The 23,971-nt window shown below is 46.0% G+C and overlaps 2 protein-coding genes across 2 annotated transcripts; both read right to left on the bottom strand.

The window, feature by feature from the left end:
- Window positions 1-493: 493 nt before the first annotated feature.
- Window positions 494-2,498, bottom strand: LOC109750052 (uncharacterized). The gene is made up of 4 exons (XM_020309000.4): window positions 2,187-2,498; window positions 1,906-2,013; window positions 1,068-1,142; window positions 494-904 (listed from the first exon to the last, which is right to left on the bottom strand). The coding sequence occupies exons 1-4, from the start codon at window positions 2,318-2,320 to the stop codon at window positions 673-675; spliced, it is 549 nt and encodes a 182-aa protein (XP_020164589.1). The 5' UTR covers window positions 2,321-2,498; the 3' UTR covers window positions 494-672.
- Window positions 2,499-4,490: 1,992 nt separating this feature from the next.
- On the bottom strand, window positions 4,491-5,781 carry LOC109750032 (probable glutathione S-transferase GSTU6). Its single transcript, XM_020308980.4, has 3 exons — window positions 5,546-5,781; window positions 5,159-5,431; window positions 4,491-5,048 (listed from the first exon to the last, which is right to left on the bottom strand). Exons 1-3 carry the CDS (start codon window positions 5,735-5,737, stop codon window positions 4,680-4,682), a joined length of 834 nt encoding a protein of 277 aa, XP_020164569.1. The 5' UTR covers window positions 5,738-5,781; the 3' UTR covers window positions 4,491-4,679.
- Window positions 5,782-23,971: the final 18,190 nt, after the last annotated feature.

Genomic DNA, 23,971 nt, shown 5'->3' with positions numbered 1-23,971 from the left:
TGTTAACTTTTCTTTACATCAAGCAACGTCTTTTATTAACTTGTGATAAGAGCTGCATCATCAAGAAAAAATGGAGCTAATTCTGGGGGTACACCTTCAAACCATGAGAGCTGAGCAATCCCCTGCCATCCTAGCCAATACAAATGTACGTCTGTTGTAAAACCAAGCAGTAAATAGGAGAAACTAGCTAGTCTTTTGCGTTAATTTATTCCTGGGTTCCCAGCTTATTGTCCAAATTTGCTTCTTCATTCGTCAAAGAGCAGCATTCATATCAGCAATTCATCAGAAGTCCAGCTACATATACCGTAGTAAATCATAAGACAGGAAGATGCAGGGAATTACACAACGTGCATTTACCACAGAGCTCAATTTGTTAGCAACAAGCAATTCAATCAACTTGCAGAGTAGAACGCACATTGTACATATTCAGCTGAACATCAAAATTTATGTATGATACTGTATCAGCATGTGCAAGGGAAAGCGGAAGGGGGCAAGTACGAACTGATTAGGCATTTGCATTCTATAGCAGTTCAGCTTTCATCACACAAGTAGCTTTGCAACAGATAACTACCTCAACGTATTGTAGCCTCAGATTCAGGTTTAAAAAATATTACAGGAGTAGCTACACTGAACCACTGATGTTCCCAAAATTTCTACTATCACGACATATCTTTAAATCATGGCATCATAATCATCCAATGCACCATTATACTCCATGATCTTCTTCTTGATCTTTGAGGAATCCACCCAGGTGATGAAGTCCTCCATGTTCCTGGTCACAAGGAAGGCTGGATCGGTGACCGTCTCTGGGCCTACTCGCACATGCCCCTGTTCAATGTAGGTGACGGCCTCTTTAAGGTGTTCAGCAAACTTAAGCTTCACCATAATTGTTGCAAGTCTCCGCCTACAATAGTTTAGCAAACAATATGGTAAGTGAAATATGACACGCACAGAGGTCATTGAGTGATTCGTAGCAATAAACACTTTCTAAAAATTAACTGACAAATAAAATGCACTATTCAGCGATCAAAGGAAATCATTGTTATAACCCAGGAAGAGATAGAGACCTGGCGAAGGCGCTCACTGAAAGTTTCTCACATTTAACCAAGCTCTTCTTTGTTGGAATTACACCCATATTATACCTGAAATTCAAGAAAACTTCTTTAGACTAGACAAATGAGCAGGCCAGTAAAAGTAGCAAGGAACAAGTGGAAGTGGCAAGCAATAACTGTATGATGATTTAGCCAAAAGGAAATAGCTTTAGATGATTCTGGTAAGATGGCTCACTCAACCAACACGATATGTACAGGGTGTCCCTCTAGCTTTCATAATGGCATGCTTATTGGAGTGCATGCTCAGACATAAGCAGAAGATTACAATGAGAAGCCAATAATCTCAGAGAGGTTTATGCATTCTGGGCAAATAATCAAGTAGTACTAACATATGTCGGAAGTACATTTAATTTACCCAAATGATAAGTGCCGCACATCAGATGCGTGTCACTCTGGCCCTGACGTTTTTCGATGGAAATTCCAGTCACGCAAGGATGACAATTTCCAGTGACACACGGCAAGTTTCTGTCAAAAATAAACTGAAGCACGAAAGTTGCCATTTAGTTGCCATCCTCGCGTCACTAAACTTGCCATCGAAAATGTTCGGAGTTGCCATGTGCTCGTACCTGACGGTATCAGGGTCCTTAATTTATAGACAAGAGCACACATCAAAAGCCTCACACATTTCTAACTCTATAATAACAATCAAAGTGGCAATTGCAGATAAGCCTGGAGCATTCTCACAAGATTGCGGCGCATGATGGATATATAGTCCTCACAGTATGCAGTCAAAATTTCAAACAAACAAACGCATACAGCATCACACATGCAACAGGGGTCTGCGGCGTCTTACAGCTTATCGATCAGCATGTCCGTCATCTCGATTCTGAAAGGGTCCCTCGGATCCATCTGCTTTATGATGTTCACGAGCTTCTGCGCCATCAGGCAAATCCCGTTGTACCTGCGGCGACACAGCAATCACAGGATCGATTAGTTGCAGGGCACCGCCCAGCAAACGCTACAATTTCTTGAATCAACACGCTCAGCAAATCCCAGCCGCGAGAAAGAACTGTGTCTGACGGGCAGGAGGAGAGGGAGGAAGGGAGGGGATTGGCTGGGTGAGAGAGAGTGTACTTCTTGTAGTCGTCCCTGTCGACGAGGCTGTATCGCTGCGTAACGGCGGCCTCGCGGTGGCCGCCCTCCCGCTTCCACAGCAGGAAGTTGGACTTCTTCAGCAGCTTCTTCTCGTGGAACTTGAGCTTCCTCATCCCGCCTCACGCTGTGGCTGCGAGCAAGGGGTTGGTGTCGAGGGCGGAGATGGCGGCGGCGGTGCGCGATTCTGGGAGGAGCGCGTGAGGCGGCGGGCGGGCGTGCTGGCGCGAGACCGGCGGGGGGGCTGGGAGATGAGTGGAGGTGGGCGGCTAGGGTTCCTGGGCACATGAGAGGGTGGGGGTGGGGGGGGGGGGGGGGGGGGGGGGGTTGATCTCAGAGGTTGCGGCATGGGCTGAGTGGGCTTGTAGGTATCGTTTGGGCTCAAACGGCGAAAGGCTAACGGGCCAAGCCAGATGGTGTGCACTCTTCTCTCTTCAAAAAAAAAGGACGGTGTGCACTCTTCTCTCTTCAAAAAAAGAGAGAAAAGGATGGTGTGCGAGTGCGGCGTTTCGGTGCCAAGGCTCATCTGCACCCGTCCAGGAAAAAAATCACAAAAAAATAAAAAAATTCAAAAAATTCCAATCTTTTTTGGCATGGTAGACAATTTATCACGAGAGGTCCGCCCAAAATTTTAGCTCATTTAGACTTCTGAGAAGCTCTCAGCAAAAAAGACAAATCGGGTCAGAACAGTGTATGAACAGTAAACATTTTTACAGACTCCGAATTTGTCTTTTTTGCTGAGAGTTGCTCAGATGTCCAAATGATTTGAAAATTGAAGAGTACCTCACGCATCAAATTATCTACCACACACAAAAAATTTAGATTTTTTTGAATTTGTCTAGTATTTATTTTGATTTTTTTCGTAAGGGCAGGTGCAGCTGAGCCTGGGCTCAGAAGTGGATTACCGATGGTGTGCACTCTTCTCTCTTCAAAAAAAAAGGTTGGTGTGCACTCTAGATTTTCTTTCATTTTTTTTAAATTCTCTAAAAACAAATTTAAAAATCTTCGGCCGGGTGAGAAAGATCAAGAGAACGTATCTGATGTCGCGAACCGTTCCTAGCGCTAGGTGATTAGGGTTTTGCTCCTCCCGTTGACTTCTGCGGCATCGAGTTCTTTCCTGCCTCCCTTCCTCTATGCTAAGGTCGACCTTGATTGTCTTGCTTGGGTGTCGCTCGTCTAGCCAATGGCTCAGATAGTGGTTGTATGCCGAGGCAACATCCCCGCGATGCCCCCATGGGGGTGGGGTTGTGGCTTGCATGGCAAGGGTGGCAACCTTGTACCATGCGAGTGGTGAGTTCGTCGACCTGGCCGTCGTGTCCCTCCGGCACGGTCTCACTTGTACGTCGGGGCAGCGGCTTCGAATTTTGGCGTGGCGGTCGTGGTTTGCGAGCGGTCATCCGATCTGGTGCAGTGTGTGCTGCGAGGCAGCCGTGTTGTGCGGTGTTGCGGCTCATGTTGAGTTGAGGATGTCGAGATGGCGGCCTCGCAGGGTGGTGCTAGTGGTGCGCGCAGGGCGCATCTATGCGTTGGATGCCGGGGCGACGGCCCCTGGATGTTGTCATCCTCATTTTGTTGGACTCTGGATGACATTGAGCTCTTGTGGTGCACTTCACTACCTCCTATGTTTGGGTGGCCCATCCCCGCTCTGCCCATAGCGGCTTGGTTTCTCTCCCTCTATCGGCGCGGTGCTTGTGGTGTGGTAGTGCAGTGCCTTTCGGGATATTGTTGAGTTATCGTCGCGTGTGGTGGTGTGTTGTTCTCGGGTTCCGTCGCTTTGGCGAACGTTGAGGGACTTTGTTCCCTTTGGATCTGGTTTTCGCCCGGCTTCCCCTAATAAACCGGGCAGCTCTATTGTTCTATATGAAAAGACAGGAACTCTCTGCCCCTCTTGAGGACTACTTGAAAAATAATAATTGAATGTGGTATATAACAACAAGTCAATTACAAATTTGTGAGTCTATCCTACCCTATCTATTGGTCCATCGAGCCAAATACGAGCGGGCCTGCCATTATTCACCAAATCAGTCTCTTCTTCAACAACTCTGCTAGATTGCTGCCAAGTCGATGAGGAGTTCTCAGAGAACACACGTCTTCAAGCCTGCCTTTCTGGGAAGTATGGCGGCGCCCACACAAGCTTTCCTGAACCGTGAGAATACATCATACTTCCGCTTGTGTAGTGACCGTCTGGAATGAGACTTGTTACCCGTTTGTTTTGCTAAGTCCCCAGTAACGAGCTATCTCTGCTCACAGTTAAGAATAAAAAGGAAGGAAAATATTTGATCGGAATAAAAAGGATGGACGAGTTGCCTGAATCACACATGTAGAAATAGAAGCATATATGTTCCATCCATTTATTTGTCTCTCTATTTTACGGTTTTAATGTCTTGCTCTCTGCATAAATACATGAAACTGCAGCTAAGATTGAGACTTGAGAGACAACAACCAATAGCCATAAACAATGGATGCATAGCTTAATTAGTTTGCAGCCGCCATCATTTTGGCCCGTTTGATCTTGGCAAACTCCACCAACTTGCCGACGTCCGGCATAAGCGCCTCGGCGCCGTCCAACCGGGCAAAGCGCTCCGTCCACTCCACCAGGAGCGGGGTTTTGGCAGTGTCAAGGAGCTCGACGTCGCAAAGTGCCTTGGTTCCCTGCATCCACGCTATCATGCCGGCCAGCACGACGTCGACGTACCCGACATCGTCTCCGCCGAAGAAGGGCTTCGATTGTCCCTTGGAGAGCACGCCTTCCAGCGTGTTCACTGCCTCCAGCGTCTCCCTCGCCCCTTCAGCCCTCTCCTTGTCCGTGATGCCTCTGAACATCTTCAACCACGGGGCGATCAGCTGCAATTGATCATCAAGCACGAGCACACGTAGTCACTGGCTAGTCGTTGACATATACTACATTTGCTGCTTCGTATATTGCACCAACAGATTGCGTGCTATGTATATACCTTGTCTTCAATGTAGGTGGCCCAGAAGCGCGCCATGGCACGTTCGTAGGGGTCCAGGATCACAAGAGACTCGCAGATCGGGACGCCGTTGTGGATGAGGACCGGCAGCTTCTTGATGAACGGGTTAGACTCAAGGAGGAGGTCGCTCTTGTTCTCGAGGTCCTCCTCAAAGTACTCGTACTGTAGGCCCTTGAAGTTGAGCGCCGCCCTCACTCGTAGAGCGAATGGGCTCCTCCATGTCCCCAGCACCTTAAGCTCGTCTCCTAGTTGCTCCTGTAATACATAGCGTAGCCGTGTCAGGTGAGGCTGGTCTATGCATGCACCTCAACTCTATATGCGATATTATTTTTCGATTTTAAACGTGTATGCTGAATGACTGTATCATACCGTGCTTGTCCCGGCTGCAGTGACGAGCCTAAGGGCCGGAGGCAGAGGGGGCGAGCCGACGACGAGCTGGAGTGGAGCTGGAGGTGGCAACGAGCGTAAGCGTGCGGAAGGCGTTACAGGAGCCGGTGGAGCGGATTTCCCGAAGCCGATGACCGGGTTCAGCGGAGCCGAAGCGAGCACAGGAAGCGCCATGGCGTTCTTCCGCTGTTTGCACTGGTTGGTAGTTACGAAGTACTCTATCTACCAATCCAACACTACCACTGGCCGGTATATATAGAGCAGAGCTTGGGCGCGCCCCAACCCCCCGTAATACAGATTGCAAAAATGCCCGTGCGTGCATACACCCGACGCCATCACCAAATTTCTTTAAATCTTTCACGATACTACATGGCAAACAACATGATAAATGGTCTTGGGCATCAAATTAAGTATGAAATGCTTTTTTTAAAGTGTACTCAAATTGTTTTCAATTTATTAGACAAAAGAAACATCTATCTAGTTGCCGCTACCTATTTACGCCTTTTTGGTCGTACTCCTCGGTGATGTCCAACAAATACTACATTAGGATAAAAATAGCAAAGTACATTTTTCAAATTCATGATCATTTTCTATAAATTCGTGAACAATTTTTGAATTGGCGTTACAAATTCATGAATTTTTTTTTTGAATTGGCGTTACAAATTCATGAACAATTTGTGAATCAACAAACTTTTTTCAATCGACGAACATATTTTGAGTCGGTAAACATTTTTTGAATTGATAAAAGAAAATTATGAACCAGCCATTTTTTTAATCGTAAACACTTTTGGAATTGGTGAACATTTTTTGGAAATGCATGAACATTTTTTGAATCAATGAACTTTTTTCTAATTCACGATCATTTTTTTCTGTTTCTTGAACATTAAAAAAACATGAACATTTTTTGAATTCACGAACATTTGGTTCAAATGCACAAACATTTTCTGAATATGCATATTGTTTTTCAAAATCATGAACACTGTTTTTAATCCACAAATATTTTATGATTTCTTGAATATATTTTTTCATAAATTCACAAAAAAATTGGAACTTGGATTTTTTGGAAATCCTGAATTATTTTAAATAAAAAATATAAAAACAGAAAAGAAAAAACAAATAGCAAATAACCAAACTAAACCGGAATAAAGAACAAAGGACGTCTAGACTCGCTCATGGGCCAGCCCAATAGGGCGTGGTTCACGATTTATAAAAGAGAAAAAGGGAGGGAAAAGGGAGCTAGGTGGGATCAAACCTGGGTCTCTCTGATGGAAGAGAGAAGCTCTAGCCAGTAGGCTACCTACCAAGTTGTGATATCTAACAGGACTATGCTAAATAAACAATTGAAAGCGCCTACACAGGAAAAAAAAGGTTCATTTTTTTCTCACTAATGGATGGCATGGTGGGTAATTTATGCCAACTTTAGGGGTAATTTTGATGACGTACCGCTAGAAGCAATAGCCGTTTATTATTATTATTAGGTAGAGATTCACGGGCAACGAACCACAGACTTTCATGGAGACCTGTGCGTTCCTTTCTCTAATTGCCCCCCCTGATTCTCACCGCTGGACCTGCCTCACTTAATTAAATCTTAGCCAATCAAATACCAACCACCTCGTAAACCCCCTATAAAACCCAGTGTGTCCCAACCCCCTAAATAAAAACTGTTGTTGACTCTGACCAACTTCTTCCCTTGTACTACCTCTGTACCGAAATACTTGTCGTTGGGAAAAACCAGTATAAGTTCCCCAGCGACAAGTATTGTGGTATAGAGGAAGTAATGATCGATTGATCAATGCATGTGCTTCCCCTTCAAAATAAAAGATTAAAGCATGTGCTTCTTTTTTTGAACAGTACTGTGTGCGCTTCTGAGAGTTTGTTGAGATGGTTGTTGCGGCTGGTGGTGCCATGCACGCTGCGATAAAGGAGGCTGACTAGAGCGTCCTTCCTCTGGTGGCGAGAAAGGTGTTGCAGTGGTGGCTCAGCAGGCGGCCTTGCTGGTTTGGCGGGAATGCTTCCCGGCTGGACTTTGAGGAAATTGGAGTTGAATCAAAATGAGGCCGCTGGAAAAGAATGTACAGAGAGGAGCAAGTATAGAGAGCTGCTGTTCATGGTGTGTGTGCCAAGCATGTCAAGTTTGGGGTTCCCACTCCTCCAAATAGTGGCAACGAGTTATCCAGCCACAAGGTCGCCTATGTTGCCATCTTAGAGAGCACGGCGGGAAGCAAGAGGCATCGTTCTGAAGATCAAGGTTTAGTTTTTACTATGAATAGCAATAGCTCTGAGACTTTAGAGTATAAGAGTGAGAATGACATCTCTGTAACTTGTAAAAGAGTGTGATGAGAGGGTTGAGGCTGTAGTAGGTGTTGATGGGGCTATGGTTCATATAACTAGAGAGATAGATGGGGGATAGGAAGAACTTCATGAGAGGAGGAGAGAATCTGTGGAAGAGGAAAAGGAGGAAGGTGGCACACCAAAGGAAGCAACCGGCCCTAGGGTTACCGGTCAACTGACGGGCACATTTGATGACGCCAGTTAGGAGGCATGAAACTTCTCAGCTGGAACTGTAGAGGGCTGGGACAACCTCGTACGGCTCAAGAGCTTGTGTGTCTGACTAAGACGCACCATCCTGTTATCTTTCTTTCAGAGACAAGGAAACTAAAGAGTATGTTGAGCTTTTGCGTTACCGGTTGGGTATGAATAATGTGTTTACTGTTTCTGGCCATGGTAAAGGTGGAGGTCTAGCTGTGTTTTGGGATGAAGCGTATTGTTGTGAGCTGAACAAATTTGGTGAACATTTTGTGGATATGTACGTCGACAAGGGTGATGGCACAAAGTGGAGGTGCACCTTTATCTATGGAGAGCCTAAGGCAAGCTAGGGGTATGTTATGTGGGATCTTTTTAAGGTGGATTAAACCTCTTGGTGTTGGGCCTTGGTTTATGGCGGGGGATTTTAATGAAGTTATGTGGCAAAATGAACACTTCTCTCGACATAAGAGATCTCCTAGTCTCATGGCTAACTTTCGTGAAGTTCTGTCGGAATGCAATTTATTTGATTTGTGAGATCTCTTATGGCTAACATTTTTTTAATACAACTGATCATTCTGCTCTGTTGGAAAGAAAGAAAATTCTAGGAGAGATGGATGAACTTCTTATCAAGGAAGAAATGTTATAGAAGCAGAGACCTCGTCTAGACAAGATGAAAGGGGAGATCGTAATACAAAATATTTTGAGCGAAAGGCTTCTTGAAGAGCAAAAAAACTATATCTCTGCTCTTAGGAAGGATGATGGTTGTCTTATAGAAAATCTGGAGGAAATGAAAGGTATCGCAAAGTCGTTCTTTAAATAGCTTTATTCTTGTGATGCTTTGGTTGATCCCTCCCACATTATTTCACTTGTCAAGCCCCTTGTGATTGATGATATGAAGGATGATCTTTGCAAACCTTTTACGGGAAAAGAAATAAGTGATGCTCTTTTTCAAATGGGGCCATTAAAAGCTCCAGGGCTAGATGGCTTTCCTGCGAGTCTTTTCCGTCGAAATTGGGGTCTAATCAAAGATGATATTGTCAAGGCTGTTCAACAATTTTTTATTTCTGGAATTATGCCTGGCGGTATTAATAATACAACTATTGTTCTCACCCCGAAGATTAAGAATACGCAATCAATCAAAGATTTCAGGCCAACCAGATTGTGCAATGTTATCTACAAGAATATTTCCAAGTGTCTTGTTAACAGGATGAGACCACTTCATGATGGTATGATTTCCCCTACTTAGAGTGCGTTTATTCCCGGAAGGTTAATCTCTGATAACACACTCATAGCTTTTGAATGTATGCACTTGTTAAGTACATTAAGGATTCAAGAGGGGAATATTGTGCTTATAAGTTGGACCTTGCCAAAGCCTATGACCGTGTGAATTGGGATTTTTTGCAATTTATGATGGGGGCGTTGGATTTTGCGCCACAATGGATTAACTGGATTATGACATGTGTTACTTCAGTGAAATTTGCAGTGCCCTTTAATGGTCAATTGTCGGAGCCGTTTTCACCTACTCAGGGGCCCGGGCAAGGTGATCCATTATCTCTATATTTGTTCCTTTTTGTTGCCAAGGCACTTTCTCTGCTACTTAATGACGCATGTGCCAGGGGAGTTCTTTAAGAATGCAGGCTGAATAGACAAGCTCATGGTATTTCTCACTTGTTATTTGCAGAGATAGTCTGGTATTTTTCAAGGGATCGATCGATCAAGCTTTAGCAATTAAAAATATTCCCGCGGTATATGAGAAAGGAACTGGATAGTTATTAAGCCCTGATAAGTGCTCCATGATGTTTAGGAAAAAGTGTAGTTTGGAGAACCAGGTGTCTATTATGGTTATCTTAAAAATTATTGTGGAGGGGTGATGTCTGCTAGAACTACGCCGGTATTTCCCCAAAAAGGAAGGGATGATGCAACACATAAACGGTAGGTAATTCCCTCAGTGATGAGACCAAGGTTATTGAACCAGTAGGAGAACCACGCAACACCACGTAAACAGCTCCTGCACACAAAGAACAAATACTTGCAACCCGACGTAAGAGAGGGGTTGTCAATCCCTCACGGGTAAAAAGATAGGTAAAACTGTAGTAGATTGGATAAATAGATCTCGCGGGAACGCGAGATAAAATAAATAACAATAAATTGCAACAAGGTATTTTTGGGTTTTTAAAAACATAGATCTGAAAATAAAAGCAAAGGAAAATAGATTTTGAAGGCAAATATGATAAAGAAGAGACCCGGGGGCCGTAGATTTCACTAGTGGCTTCTCTCGAGAAAAATAGCATATGGTGGGTAAACGAATTACCGTTGGCAATTGATAGAACTTCAAATAATCATGACGATATCCAGGTAATGATCATCATATAGGCATCACGTCCAAGATTAGTAGACTGACTCCTGCCTGCATCTACTACTATTACTCTACACATCGACGGCTATCCAGCATGCATCTAATGTATTAAGTTCATGGAGAAACAGAGTAATGCAATAAGAATGATGACATGATGTAGACAAGATCTATTTATGTAGAAATAGACCCCATTTTGTTATCCTTAATAGCAATGATACATGCGTGCCTTGCTGCCCCTTCTGTCACTGGGAAATGACACCGCAAGATCGAACCCATCACAAAGCACCTCTTCCCATGGCAAGAAAAATTGATCTAGTTGGCCAAACTAAACCAAAGATTCAAAGAAGAAATACGAGGTTATAAGTAATCATGCATATAAGAGATCAAAAGACTCAAATAATTTTCATGGATAAAAACATAGATCTGATTATAAACTCAAAGTTCATCGGATCCCAACAAACACACTGCAAAAAGAGTTACATCAAATAAATCTCCAAGAGACCACTGTATTGAGAATCAAAGAGAGAGAGAGGAAGCCATCTAGCTACTAACTATGGACCCGTAGGTCTACAATGAACTACTCACGCATCATCGAGAGGCACCAATGAGGATGATGAACCCCTCCGTGATGATGTTTAGATTGGATCTGGTGGTTCTGGAACTTGCGACGGCTGGAATTGATTTTCGTTGACTCCCCTAGGGTTTCTGGAATATTGGGGTATTTGTAGAGCAAAGATTCGGTGCGGGGGACCCCCGAGGTGGGCACAACTCACCAGGACGCGCCTGGGCCCCCAGGCGCGCCCAGGTGGGTTGTGCTCCCCTCAGAGCCCCCCTCTGGTACTTCTTTGGCCCAACTTGTGTCTTCTGGTCCAGAAAAAATTCACAAAAAGTTTCGCTGCGTTTGGACTCCATTTGGTACTGATATTCTGCGAAGTAAAAAACAAGCAAAAAAACAGCAACTGGCACTGGGCACTATGTCAATAGGTTAGTACCAAAAAATGATATAAAATGGTTGTAAAATGATTGTAAAACATTCAAGAATGATAATATAACAGCATGGAACAATCAAAAATTATAGATACGTTGGAGACGTATCAAGGGGTTCGAGGATAGATATCTTGGATTACCAGTCCTAGATGGAAGAATGAAGGCTGGTAAGTTTCAATATACTAAAGATAAGTTTTTGAAAATGCTTTCTGGCTGGATTGAAAATTTTGCTTCCTGTGGAGTCAAGGAAGACTTAATCAAAATAGTAATTCTGGCCCTTCCTATGTATGCTATGGGGATTTTCAAATTTCTGGTTTCTCTCTGTGAGGAGCTCTCCCAGATTATAAGGAAATTTTGGTAGGGAGATGAAGAAGATAGAAGGAAAACACATTGATTGGCATGGGACAAACTAACAAGGCCGAAAGGTAAGGGTCATGGGCTTTTGGGATCTTAGACTTTTTAATCAAGCTCTTTTGGCTAAACAGGCATGGTGTTTGTTGGTTTATCTAGACTCGCTGTGTGCGAAGTTAATGAAGGCAAGATATTATCCTCAGGGACATATTCTGGATACGGTGTTTCCGCATACTACTTCAGTGACTTGGCAAGGTATTTCACATGGTTTGGAACTGCTTAAGAAGGGGATCATTTGGCGGGTCTGCGATGGATCTAGTATTAATATTTGGAGGGATAATTAGATACCTAGGGAGCTCGACTTAAAAGTTTCAGCCAAGAGGCATAATACCAGGTTGAAGTGGGTATCCGATTTATTCATGAGTGGGCCTAAGTGCTGGGATGAAAAATTGATTAAGTATTTTGTTCCATCCACATGATGCAGAGGAAATTCTTAAGATTCATATTTAGGCCTCTAGGGATGGGGATTTTGTTGTGTGGCACCATGAGAAGAATGGTATCTTTTTTGTTAAAAGTGCGTACAATTTTGCACTTAATTTGAAGGATAATAAGGATACCGTTGGACAATCTAGTGGTGAACTAGAGGGGGAAAGGGGGATTTGGGAGGTAATTTGGAAGGCTAATATCCCTTAGAAGATCAGGATTTTTGCGTGGTGAGCTGCAACCAATAGTTTGACAGTCGAGATGAATAGAGTTAAGCAACATCAGATTGACTCCGGCATGTGTTCTATTTGTGGTGTAGAAGACGAAAGCACTTTTCATGCTCTAGTAAATTGTTCTAAAGCTCATGCTCTGCAACTGGCTTTGAGAGAGTTATGGAATATTCCGGATGAAGAGTTCTTCAAGTGCTCGGGACCTGATTGGTTATTGATTTTGCTGGCTCAGTAGAACATGCAGCAGAGGGAGCAAATTATGTTTCTTTTCTGGCGAGCATGGCATTTGAGAAATGATTTAATTTTTGAGAAAGGAAAAGAACCGATTAATGCCTCTGCACATTTTGTGGACAATTATTGGGCCACCTTCACGTCCTGTCACGACACTATTCAGTTGGATGCTAGCAACAAAGGTAAGGAGAAGGTGAGCAGTGTTGTTGTTGATTATGCACCGTTAAAAGATCATGTTGTGTGGACACCCCCCTAATGACCATATCAAGATCAATGTCGACGTAAGTTTTGTGGAGAGTACTAATGTAGCCAGTGTGGGGGTTGTAGCTCGTAATTCTTTTGGAGAAATTATTGTTTCTTGCTGGGATTTTATTGATCGGTGTACTAGTGTGAATGAAGCTGAGCTCCGCACCTGCCTAGTAGGACTTTATATAGGTATCACCATTCACTAGTCTATTATTCTAGAGACTGACTGTGCTTTCGAATGAGAAGCTTAACAGGTCCTCTCTGGTTGATCTGATGAATGAGGCTCTGAGTATCTCCAGGATGATTCAAAATTTTAATATTTGAAAGATAAATCGGAGTGCCAATGGCATGACACATGACATTGCTAAGTTTAGCTTTAGTACTAGGTCTGATGGGATTCTTATTAATTCTGTTCCGCCCCACGTGGTATATGCTGTAACGAATGATTGTAAAAACATTTCTTTGGCTTAATTAATATATGTTTTTTTAATGTTTCTCTCGATGAGTACATCGAAACCGAGATTTTGTTTCGATGGTCACTGGAGAGAACCCAAGAACTGAGGTAAGCCAGGTGATTATTACGACGGAGCTCGATCGATGGGCCTGCACTTGGAGAGTAGTCTCCTTTCGCTTCTCGTGGTTTCCATGCATGTTCTGCAAAAGAACACACCCGTCTAGCTCTGAGGGATTTCTTTGGATTCAAAATCCTCAGTAAAAAGCCTATCTAGGTTTCCAAATATTTTCTCATACTAACTAGGTTTTGAGGAGCAAGTCTCTGGAACAGCGCCTTCTACGAACTTGCACCGGGTGAGTGGCGATAAGGTTCTTGAGGAGCACCTCGATGGCTCGGTGTGACCGCTCACATGAAGTACTTCCCCAATGACAAGAGACGACAAGTGTGACTACATCACATGAACATCAACACCTCGATCCTCGCCATTGTCGAAAACACTGTCGACAACGTCAACGCTTCGATCGCCCCGATTAGCCCACATGTTCTAAGGGAAACTCTAACGTCATTCACCAAATGTCCTTCTCTACTTGTCCGCGGACACCCCCATTTGTCCGGGGTCAACTGGGTACTCAATGGTGTCCACAATTTTCCCCGTACTTGTCAGCCCTTCCCCCCTCTTCTTTTTTTCTCAAACTCAATTTTGCAATTGTCATTGAAATAATTCCAAGACAAATATTACAATGCAACAATAAGTCAAATTTAAGTGTTACAATTCAGATATAAACTTTCCAAATTACTAGTTCAAATTTAAATTTAATTTATTCAGCAACACATGCTCTATTGGTCTTTGTGATGCACCCGCACATGCTCCACTAAATCATTGAGGTGTTCTGCATGCATTTCTCCACTACCAATCCTTTGATGCATCTCGAGAAAAAATTCAAACTCAATGTCTTGTTGTAGGTGCGGGGTGAGAAAGCGAGGAGGGGTGGAGTGGGTGACGGGAGGGGCCCGAATAGGATATTTGAGTGGGGCCGATGTGGTGGACAATGATAGTCCGGACTATTCGGGTTGAAATTGGGAAGCTCATTGGATGGCTTTTTGGGTGAGAATAGTCTGGTCCGGACATATGGGCAGAAGTGGGGGAGCCCGTTGGAGATGTTGATGAGAGTCGCACCTCTACCAATTTATCTTTCATTAGAAAAAAAAACAATCTCATCTCTGTCGGTCGAAGCTAGTATGGTTAATGTATTATCACTGTCATGCCAAATTGCCAAGGCAGGTTGCTAGCTTTGCTTGGCTAAGGCCCTCCCCAATGCTTCACCTTGTACAGGTGCTAAGGCTGCCATGTAGGCAAAAAAATCTGATGTGGCAAGGTAATAAAGAGGAGAGTTGGCGAAATTGCTGCCATATTATTACTCAGCTTGCGGCGAAACAGTAAACCAAGTCTTACATAAATTAAAATAACAGCCTTCTTTGTTAGCTAGGGAAGGCTGTTATTTTCCTACAAGCTTCATCGAGTACATCAGAGGCTGTCCCCTTAGCTGCATGAGCAGTCAACCATCTTTTTTAACCAAGGGATGTTAGATCTGTTTTGCTAGGTGTCAAGATTTTTTTTCCCAAGACTAATTCCAAAAGTGCTAATTATGTATCGGTATTCATCGACCTAATTAATTCCCTGGAACCGTGAATATGATGTTTAATTAGGCCACTTCCAATGCATTGGTACTTAGATAAGGTGCTAAGCATATTAAAAAGTTTAGCAACTCATGTCCATAATGCATAGGTGCTTCACTTGTTGGTGCTAAGCTCCCCTCATTTAATGCTTTAGTAGCTAAACTATTTCACACATTGGTGGTTTTTTTCATTTAATTGCTTTTGCCTAGGTTCACGTGCTTGACATTGGTTCTTTCTGGGGTCACCAAACTCACTTCTCTCCTCTTTATTACCTTGCCACATCAGATTTTTTTGCCTACATGGCAGCCTTAGCACCTGTACAAGGTGAAGCATTGGGGAGGGCCTTAGCCGAGCAAAGCTAGCAACATGCCTTGGCAATTTGGCATGACAGTGATAATACATTAACCATACTAGCTTCGACCGACGGAGATGAGATTGTTTTTTTTTTCTAATGAAAGATAAATTGGTAGAGGTGCGACTCTCATCAACACTTATCGGATATTTTCCTACAAGAGTCGTGCGTGACAGGATAGTGAGGCGTTCCGCTCACGGAGCTGAGAAAGCATGAATAGTACGGCACGGCAGCTCGCCTCATGTCTTGATCCAGTAGTTGAGCAGGCCGCTGTTTCTCCACGGGCTCTTCTGGCCCATTCCAACTGCAAGTCTTGTCACTATGGTACAAGCGTATCGTATTAATTTTTCCGGATGTGACTAATAATTCTACAACTATTGTCAATCCTAACTATTCTAGTAACATTGACACTATACATGTCCGGATTCGCGACCTGATTAATTCCCTCGACCGTGATTATAGGATGTTTAATTAGCCACGCAAAGCAAGCTAAGTAGCTAACTGCCCTGCCCCCATGGCAACTGGCATGACAATCCTAATGATGATACACTTATCATGCACATCAGTGTTGCCAGATTAAGACAAGATTATTCCTTTTTTAAGAAAATTTGATAAGATGCAACTCTCACCATTCATCAGCACGAGAACAACAATGGAAAGGTTTTTCTCCTGGACTACAGCCGTACGTGACAGGACAATGATGCGTTCCCTCCACGGAGCTAGGAGTATAATAGGGCATGGCAGCTGGCACCAAAGATAGATCCGCCGGAGACGCACCTTCACACGCCCACCAACGGTGCTAGACGCACCGCCGGAACGGGGTCTAGACGGGGAGACCTTTATTTCATCTTCAAGGAGCCGTCGCCGTCTCGTCTTCCTGAGCAGGACACTACTAGAAAAAGGCTTACTAGTGACGCACCAGTTTTGCCTACTAATGGCGCACTACTGGTGCGCCACTAGCACCACGCCACTAGTATTTTTTACTAATGGCGCACCGCTGGTGCGCCATTAGTATCTGGTATTCTAATGGCGCACCGGGCAGTGCGCCATTAGTATAGGCCACGATGCGCCATTAGTATGCCTCCCGGGGGCCATATATACCCATGTGCTTTGCCATACTAATGGCGCACTGCGGTGTGATGCGCCATTAGTATCCTTCGGCATACTAATGGCGCACTGCTGGGTGATGCGCCATTAGTACCCTCTGGCATACTAATGGCGCACTGCGCTGCGATGCGCCATTAGTATCCTTTGGCATACTAATGGCGCATATTGGCGTGATGCGCCATTAGTATGTATATTAGGGATTTTTTTTCTTCTGATTTTTGCACAGATTACAAAATATATTATTGGACAAAATATAAGCAGTAGGACACAGCAACAGCAGATTCATCAAATACAATAAAAGATTAGTCTCCGAATACAATTCATCATATTAGTCTCCGAATTTAAAAGACCGAACAAAGATAGAACATTACAAGTCTCGAGACCGCGAGTAGCGAGTTTGTCTTCACATTACAAGTCGATATCGATCATCTAAACTACCATCACATAGAAGAGAGCTGCGGTCATCACGATTAGCATCATCGCGAAGAAACTGGTCTTCATCCGGTTCCTCCAACGCTCCCTCCTCTCTCCCGCTAGATAGCGCGCGTATCTAGATTCCGCCTCCGCCCTAGTGGTGTACCCTTTGTAACTGTTACCGCTGAAACGGTGAACCTGTCTCCGACACTCCTCCCAGTCGTCGTAGACTCCGGGAACCTTACCCTTGTACACGACATACGACGGCATCTCTATGCACTAGCCAAACAACAGACAATACATAAGCAATATATAAGTATGCAACAAAAGGATCGGAAGAGAAAAGCAAGACATTAATAGCACGATTCATGGTCCTACTAACAAATAGCATCGATTACATCTAAGTTGAACGACTGTCCAAACCAAAGAGACATACAAGTTCACTAAAGTTTAATTACAACATGAGCTAATCAATATTTCAGAACTACACATAGCATCACTACTTTCGACTCGACTCATGGGACCGGAGCGTGGATGAAGCCGCCGTCTGTCGTGATGGTCATGAAGTCGCGGGCGTTGTCAGCCTGCATTTGTAGCGTTGTGTCTATCTCGCTGTTGGACGGTTGAAATTTGAGGTAGAACTGCCCCGAGGTACGAAGGACATCTTGATGGATGATTTCTGCAAACTCCGACTGGATGCGAAAGAATTCTTGTCGGATGCCCGCGTCCTGGATTGCCGCCAAGCTTGCGGCCCAATCTTTGAGATTATTTGGTAGCAGAAGGTGATTATGGTCCCGCACGATCGTCCGCATGTGATGGAGGGCGTAGTAGGCATCCTTCTGACCGCCAGGCGGCTGCTTGACGCAGGGGAACGTCGTATTGTGGGTGAACACGTGCCTGCCGTACCTACGAACTGGCCTCTTAAAGGTGCCTCCAGATGCGGCGTAGCCGGGGAGAGCATCATCAAGAACTTTCTTGATATTTGTGTGGTCTATCTTGGAGTCACGGTCCGGGTCGAAATACGTGGCCATGGAATATTTCGGGCTTAAGAGGATGAGTGTGCAATGTGTGTCACTGCACAGAACACGGAATGTTAGAAAAAAAAGAACGATCGAAATCTAAGAAATCATATGTTACGGGGCGGTTAGGAGATGACTTACTCGGGAAAGTAAGGCACGAGGAAGTTATCCTTATCTGGGTTTGCCAGAATGACGCCTTCGAGGTGTGAACTCGCGACTTGCCGGTCCCCAGCGCTGCCCAAGATCTTGGCACGCATGTAGAAGGGGTCGACTATCACAATGTCCGGGGTCTTGTCTCTAATGATCCGCATCTCCATACTCAGCGAAAACAGCCGAACGAAGGTGTAGTGCAACGGATGAAGGTTAAGCATAGCAAAGATGTCATCAAACCGCAGGACGATCGTACCCCCGACGGCGCTATCCACAAAGCCCTTGCCCTCTGGCACCCTGGCCACGAAAACCGGGTATGCCACATCATTCTCTCTGAGACGCCGCTTCTCCAAAGAAAGAACACTGTCATGCAGACTCCGCATAGCACCGGTTGCAGCATTGAGCATATTTGTCGGTAGCATCGGCCTACCCGCCACATGCACCCTCCTCGAGATATCCTTAGGTGAAGGTGGCCCGTCCTGAGCACGGATCGTACTCGGTGCCGGCTGGCTCGCACTGGCGCCCTTGTTAGTCTTTCGTTTCCGTCCCTTCTTCCTGATCTGCTGTAATGGGATCGAGTTCTGCTCACAGACCGCCTTCTTGAGCGTGTTGGGGCTGATAATATTTGGCACCTCAGCTATCTGAGGCTCGGTGAAGGCGGCAGCTGGAGGCGTCTCCTGAGAACTGAACCCCAGACGACGCCTGTTGCAATTGGGTTTCTCTGCCGTACTAGCTAGATCGCGGTCGTCTTTTTGAGGGTTGGGTTCTTGAGAAGGAGGCCCGCAGAACTCGTCACCGTACCCATGTTCGGCAAAGTACTTATCGACGTTGGTAAATGTACCGTCGTCGTCGTCGTCCGGATCCTGTGCCATATGCATGTCCGGATCCTGTGCCATAGGGATGTCCGGCATGTCCGGTAGCGTTGCGGCGTTCTTGCCATGGCTTGGCGCTGGCACGACTGGCGGTCTTGTCTGTGGGGTGGTGTCCCCCGCCCCCAAACGAATCTGGCTCTTCGGCTAAAGCAGGGGCCAGCTTACACAGGCGCTGAGGGTCATCACATCATCTTCGTCGGCCCCAGCGGGTCGAATCGGAGGTAACAACTCGTCGCAGCCTGGCAGCACCCGAACCAGTTCAACCCTATACAAGGTGGGTGGCATTGGATTACCGTGGAACACGCGGTTGCCCGGTTGAACGATTCTGCCCATGGCTCATTTTTCGCGGTGACGTTCGCGCCTGCGGTCTTGGATTTGGCTTCGGGTATAACCATGGTTGTGAAATACCGGTCTTCTTTTATGACGCTCTTGGCCCATCTGACACGGAACATCAGGACCTTCTCTCCAGCGTAGCTCAGCTCCCAGATCTCCTCGATCCTTCCGTAGTATCTGTCCTTGTCGTTACCGGTGTAGGATTCCATCGTTACCCCGGAGTTCTGATAACCATCGCTCGTCATGTCCTTGTCCTCGGTGTAGAATGTGTAGCCGTTGATATCGTACGCCTCATACATCATCAGGTTGTGCTCGGCGCCCTGTGACAAGGCGAATATGAGTTGTTCTTCCGCGGAAGAATCCTCATGTAAAGGGTACGACAGAAGCTTCTGCTTGAACCAACGCGTGAAACATGAGTTGTGCTCTTTGATTATATCTCCGTCCGTCCTCTGTTGGCCTCGGTCATTGTACGTCTTCTCAATAAACGTTTTGTGCTCTACCACCCAAGGATCGACCACGTCTATGTGTTGTAGCGCGACTAGGTTTGCTCTTTCAAAGTCGGCGAGTCGACCATCGAAGTCGACATGCATTTCGCGGCGACCCTCACGGTGACCCCATCCAGCGAGCCTGCCGAGGTGCCTATTGACGGGCAGACCAACGGGGTTCTCGATGCCTAGATAATTCGTGCAGTAGGAGATGCACTCTTCGGCCAGAAATCCCCTGGCTATGCTTCCCTCTGGACGTGACATGTTGCGAACGTATCCTTTGATGACACCATTCATCCTTTCGAACGACATCATGCTGTGCAGGAACATCGGCCCGAGTTGGATGATATCCTCCACGATATGGACCAGCAGATGCACCATAACGTCGAAGAATGCGGGAGGGAAGTACATCTCAAGCTCGCATAGTATCACCACGATCTCTTCCTGTAGCCTTCTGAGTTGCCTCACGCCAACCGACTTCCGAGAGATGACGTCGAAAAAGTTGCATAGGCCAAATAGCGTTTCATGGACGTGCGCGTCCATGATCCCACGGATTGCAACTGGAAGTATCTGCGTCATCAGCACGTGACAGTCGTGAGACTTCATCCCGCTGAACTTCTGCTTCACTGAGTCTAGGTATCTGCTTATCTTCCCCGCGTAACCGTAAGGAAGTTTTACTCCTACGAGGCAGGTGAAAAACTGATCGATCTCCTCCTGACTTAGAGTGAAGCACGCGGGAGGGAAGTCATTTCCGGTCTTCTTGGCCTTTTTGCCTTTGCGACGACTTTCCGTGTCCTGCTTCGCCTCATCATCATCATCATCATCATTAGCGTGAAGCTCCTCCCTGATGCCCATTGATTTCAAGTCTGCCCTTGCTTTCGGCCCATCTTTGGTCCTCTCTGGCATGTTGAGCAGGGTACCAAGCAGACTCTCACACACGTTCTTCGTGATATGCATGACATCAAGGCTGTGAGGCACACGGTGGATCTTCCAGTACGGCAAGTCCCAGAAAACAGACCTCGTTTTCCATACCTTTAGCAGTGGCTCTGGCGCCTTTCGCTTCTTTCCCGGCTCTGGCGCCTTTTGCTTCTTTCCCGGTAGTGGGCAATCTTTCCAATTTTTCAACAGCTCGTCTATTTCCTCGCCGCTCCTCGTACGCGGGCGTCTTCGGGGTTCGGTTTCACCATCGAACAGATCCTTGCGTTTCCTCCACGGGTCATCGTCGCGAAGCCACCTTCGATGTCCCATGAACACGGTTTTCGAAGACCCGGGATCTCTATCTAGCTTGCGATATGTTGTGTCATCCATGCACCTGACGCATCCAGAAAATCCGTGGACCACCTGCCCCGCGAGATATCCGAAACCGAGATAGTCGTGCACCGTCGTGAGCAGTGCGGCTCTCATAGGGAAATATTCTTTCTTTGCGGCGTCCCACGTATTGGCTGGCGTTTTCCACAGCGTGTCTAGCTCCTCTTCCAGCAGCCCCAGATATAGATTGATGTCGTTCCCTGGTTGTTTCGGCCCTTCAATTAGCATACTCATGTGAATGTACTTCCTCTTCATGCACAACCAGGGGGGAAGGTTGTACATCCACACAAACACAGGCCAGGTGCTATGTGTGCTTCTCTGGCTGCCAAACGGATTGACTCCATCGGTGCTCGCGCCCAGCACGATGTTCCTTGGATCGTTCCCAAATTCTGGGTGTTCGAAGTTCAACGCTTGCCACTGGCTCCCATCCTTAGGGTGACTCAGCATCTTGTCTTTTTTATTTATCTCCGGATCATTTGCGTCATCTTCTCGCTTCTTCTCCTCCCTATCCGCGTGCCAACGCAGGAGCTTTGCTACCTTAGGGTCCATGAAATACCGCTGCAGACGAGGAGTGATCGGAAAGTACCACACCACTTTTCGAGGAGCTTTCTTCCTCTTCTTGTATCGAGTGACGCCGCACACCGGACATATGGTAGACTCCGCGTGCTCGTCCCGATAAATGATGCAATTGTTCATGCACACATGGTATTTCACGTGCGGTAAATCCAGAGGACACACGATTTTCTTCGCCTCCTCGAAACTGGTCGGGCACTTGTTCCCCTTGGGAAGACGTTCGTGCCAGAATGACATGTTCTCGTCGAAGCATGCGTCGGTCATTTTGTGCTTTACCTTCATCTCCAGAGCCATGAGCGTTACTTTCAGGCGGGTATCCTCGGGCCTGCATCCTTCATACAATGGAGTAACCGCGTCTATCTCCAATTGATCCAGCTTGGCTTTCTCTCGGGCGGCAGCTCTTGCGTTATCCGTCTGCTTGAGAAGCAGCTCTTGAATATGAGGGTCCTGCACCCAGCCCATCGATGGTCCATCGTCGTCTGCTCCGCCGGCATCTTCATCTTCATGATCATGCCCTTCGTCTGCTCCCGCATCTTCCACATCATCATGTCCGGCATCTTCTACATGATGACTGTGTACAGCATCACCGTCGTGATCATGTCCTGGAGATTCTTCGTCTTCTCGCCCGCCCGAGCCGCGGTGGTTGTCTTGCTGCCCATCCTCATTTCTTGCCCGACCCCCATGGACGACTTCATAGTCATCTTCATCACCTTGCCACCGATAGCCATCCATATAACCACGCAAGAGCAGGTGGTCCCGCACCTGCCCGGAATCCAGGTCCGCAATAAGGCTCTTCAGCTTGCATCTTCGACACGGACATCTTATCTCCGTCTCGTTCTTTTCAAGCATCTCGGCCTTCACGGAGCTCAAAAACCTATTCACGATGCCTTCGGTCATCGTGCGGACCATGGTCGCCTGCGGGGTAGAGCAAAACGATATTTTAGAACCAAGAAAAATTTTGGCATGACTTTCCCTAAAAATAGGACCAAAAACAATGCATAGTGCCAAAATTCTCGCCGAAACGGAAATGAATCAACATTCCGGCAAAATATTGGCAACTATCGCATTTCAAATACCGGTACCTGCAAACACAAACATATATGCAACACCACAAACATATGCAACACCACAAACATACATAGATCTAGCTAGGACATAAAAAGTGCATGTGCACGTTGTTGGAGGGAGAACAACATAAAGATAGCTTCCCCTTACTTACCTATCAAAAAAGGGGGTTTAACCACGTAATTTGGATGAATTTATGGTGCAAATGAGGTGAGGAGGAGGAGGTAGCCGAGACAAGCTTGGAGGAGGGAGGAGAGAATGAAGTGGGGAAAGTGAGTGGGTAGGTGTGGCTGTCCAAAATATCTAGCTCGTCCCAGGTTACTAATGGCGCACCACAACCTAATGCGCCATTAGTAACCCTGGTTACTAATGGCGCACCTGCTGGTGGTGCGCCATTAGTAGTTTTGCAAAAAAAAAGACACTAATGGCGCACCAGGTGCGCCATTAGTAGTTTTGCAAAAAAGTAAAAAATAAAAAATATTGTAGTGGCGCACTATGTGTCTGGTGCGCCATTACTAGTTAGACCTAGTAATGGCGCACTGTGCCCTAGTGCGCCATTAGTATGTCTGGCAAAATAAAAAAAATAAAATTTGTTACTAATGGCGCACCAGCACATGGTGCGCCACTGCTACATAGCAATGGCGCACCACATGTCTGGTGCGCCATTAGTGGCCATTCCATCTATAGCCCTTTTCCTAGTAGTGGGACAGAAACCCTAGCAAAACTGGAAGAAACGACTAAAAACGGAGCCCTCCCGCCGACCCTTGCCGAGATCCACCACGTCCCCATGGCCCTAGGGCCACCGGAGAGGAGCGGATCTGCGGCGGCACCGGCGGGAGGCAAAAACCCTAGCCCTTTTTGTGGAGGAGGAGGAGGAGGTGGCGGCTAGCAGGGAAGGCCCGGCGTGTTCATTTTAAACCCTCATTTATCCGTCTACGTAAGTGTGTTTCTTAAATTGTCTACACATGCATATGATTGGTGGGATGAAAAAACATAGAGAAAGAAATATGAAAGAAAAAGAAAAGATGGTCTGAGATGGGTTGCCCTGACATGGCAGGCTAGTTGGACACTCCGGGACACCCTTATCTGGCATCTTCTAACTAAACCCAACAGTCTTTGTGCGTGGTTTTTCAAAGCTCATTACTATCCAGAGAGACGACGTATGAAACCTTTCTAGCCGCCACCTCCT

Source organism: Aegilops tauschii, chromosome 2 (genome assembly GCF_002575655.3).
Source record: "Aegilops tauschii subsp. strangulata cultivar AL8/78 chromosome 2, Aet v6.0, whole genome shotgun sequence".
Lineage (NCBI taxonomy): Eukaryota > Viridiplantae > Streptophyta > Magnoliopsida > Poales > Poaceae > Aegilops > Aegilops tauschii.
The sequence above is the reverse complement of the archived record's forward strand: the minus strand, read 5'-3'. Positions and strand labels throughout refer to the sequence as shown.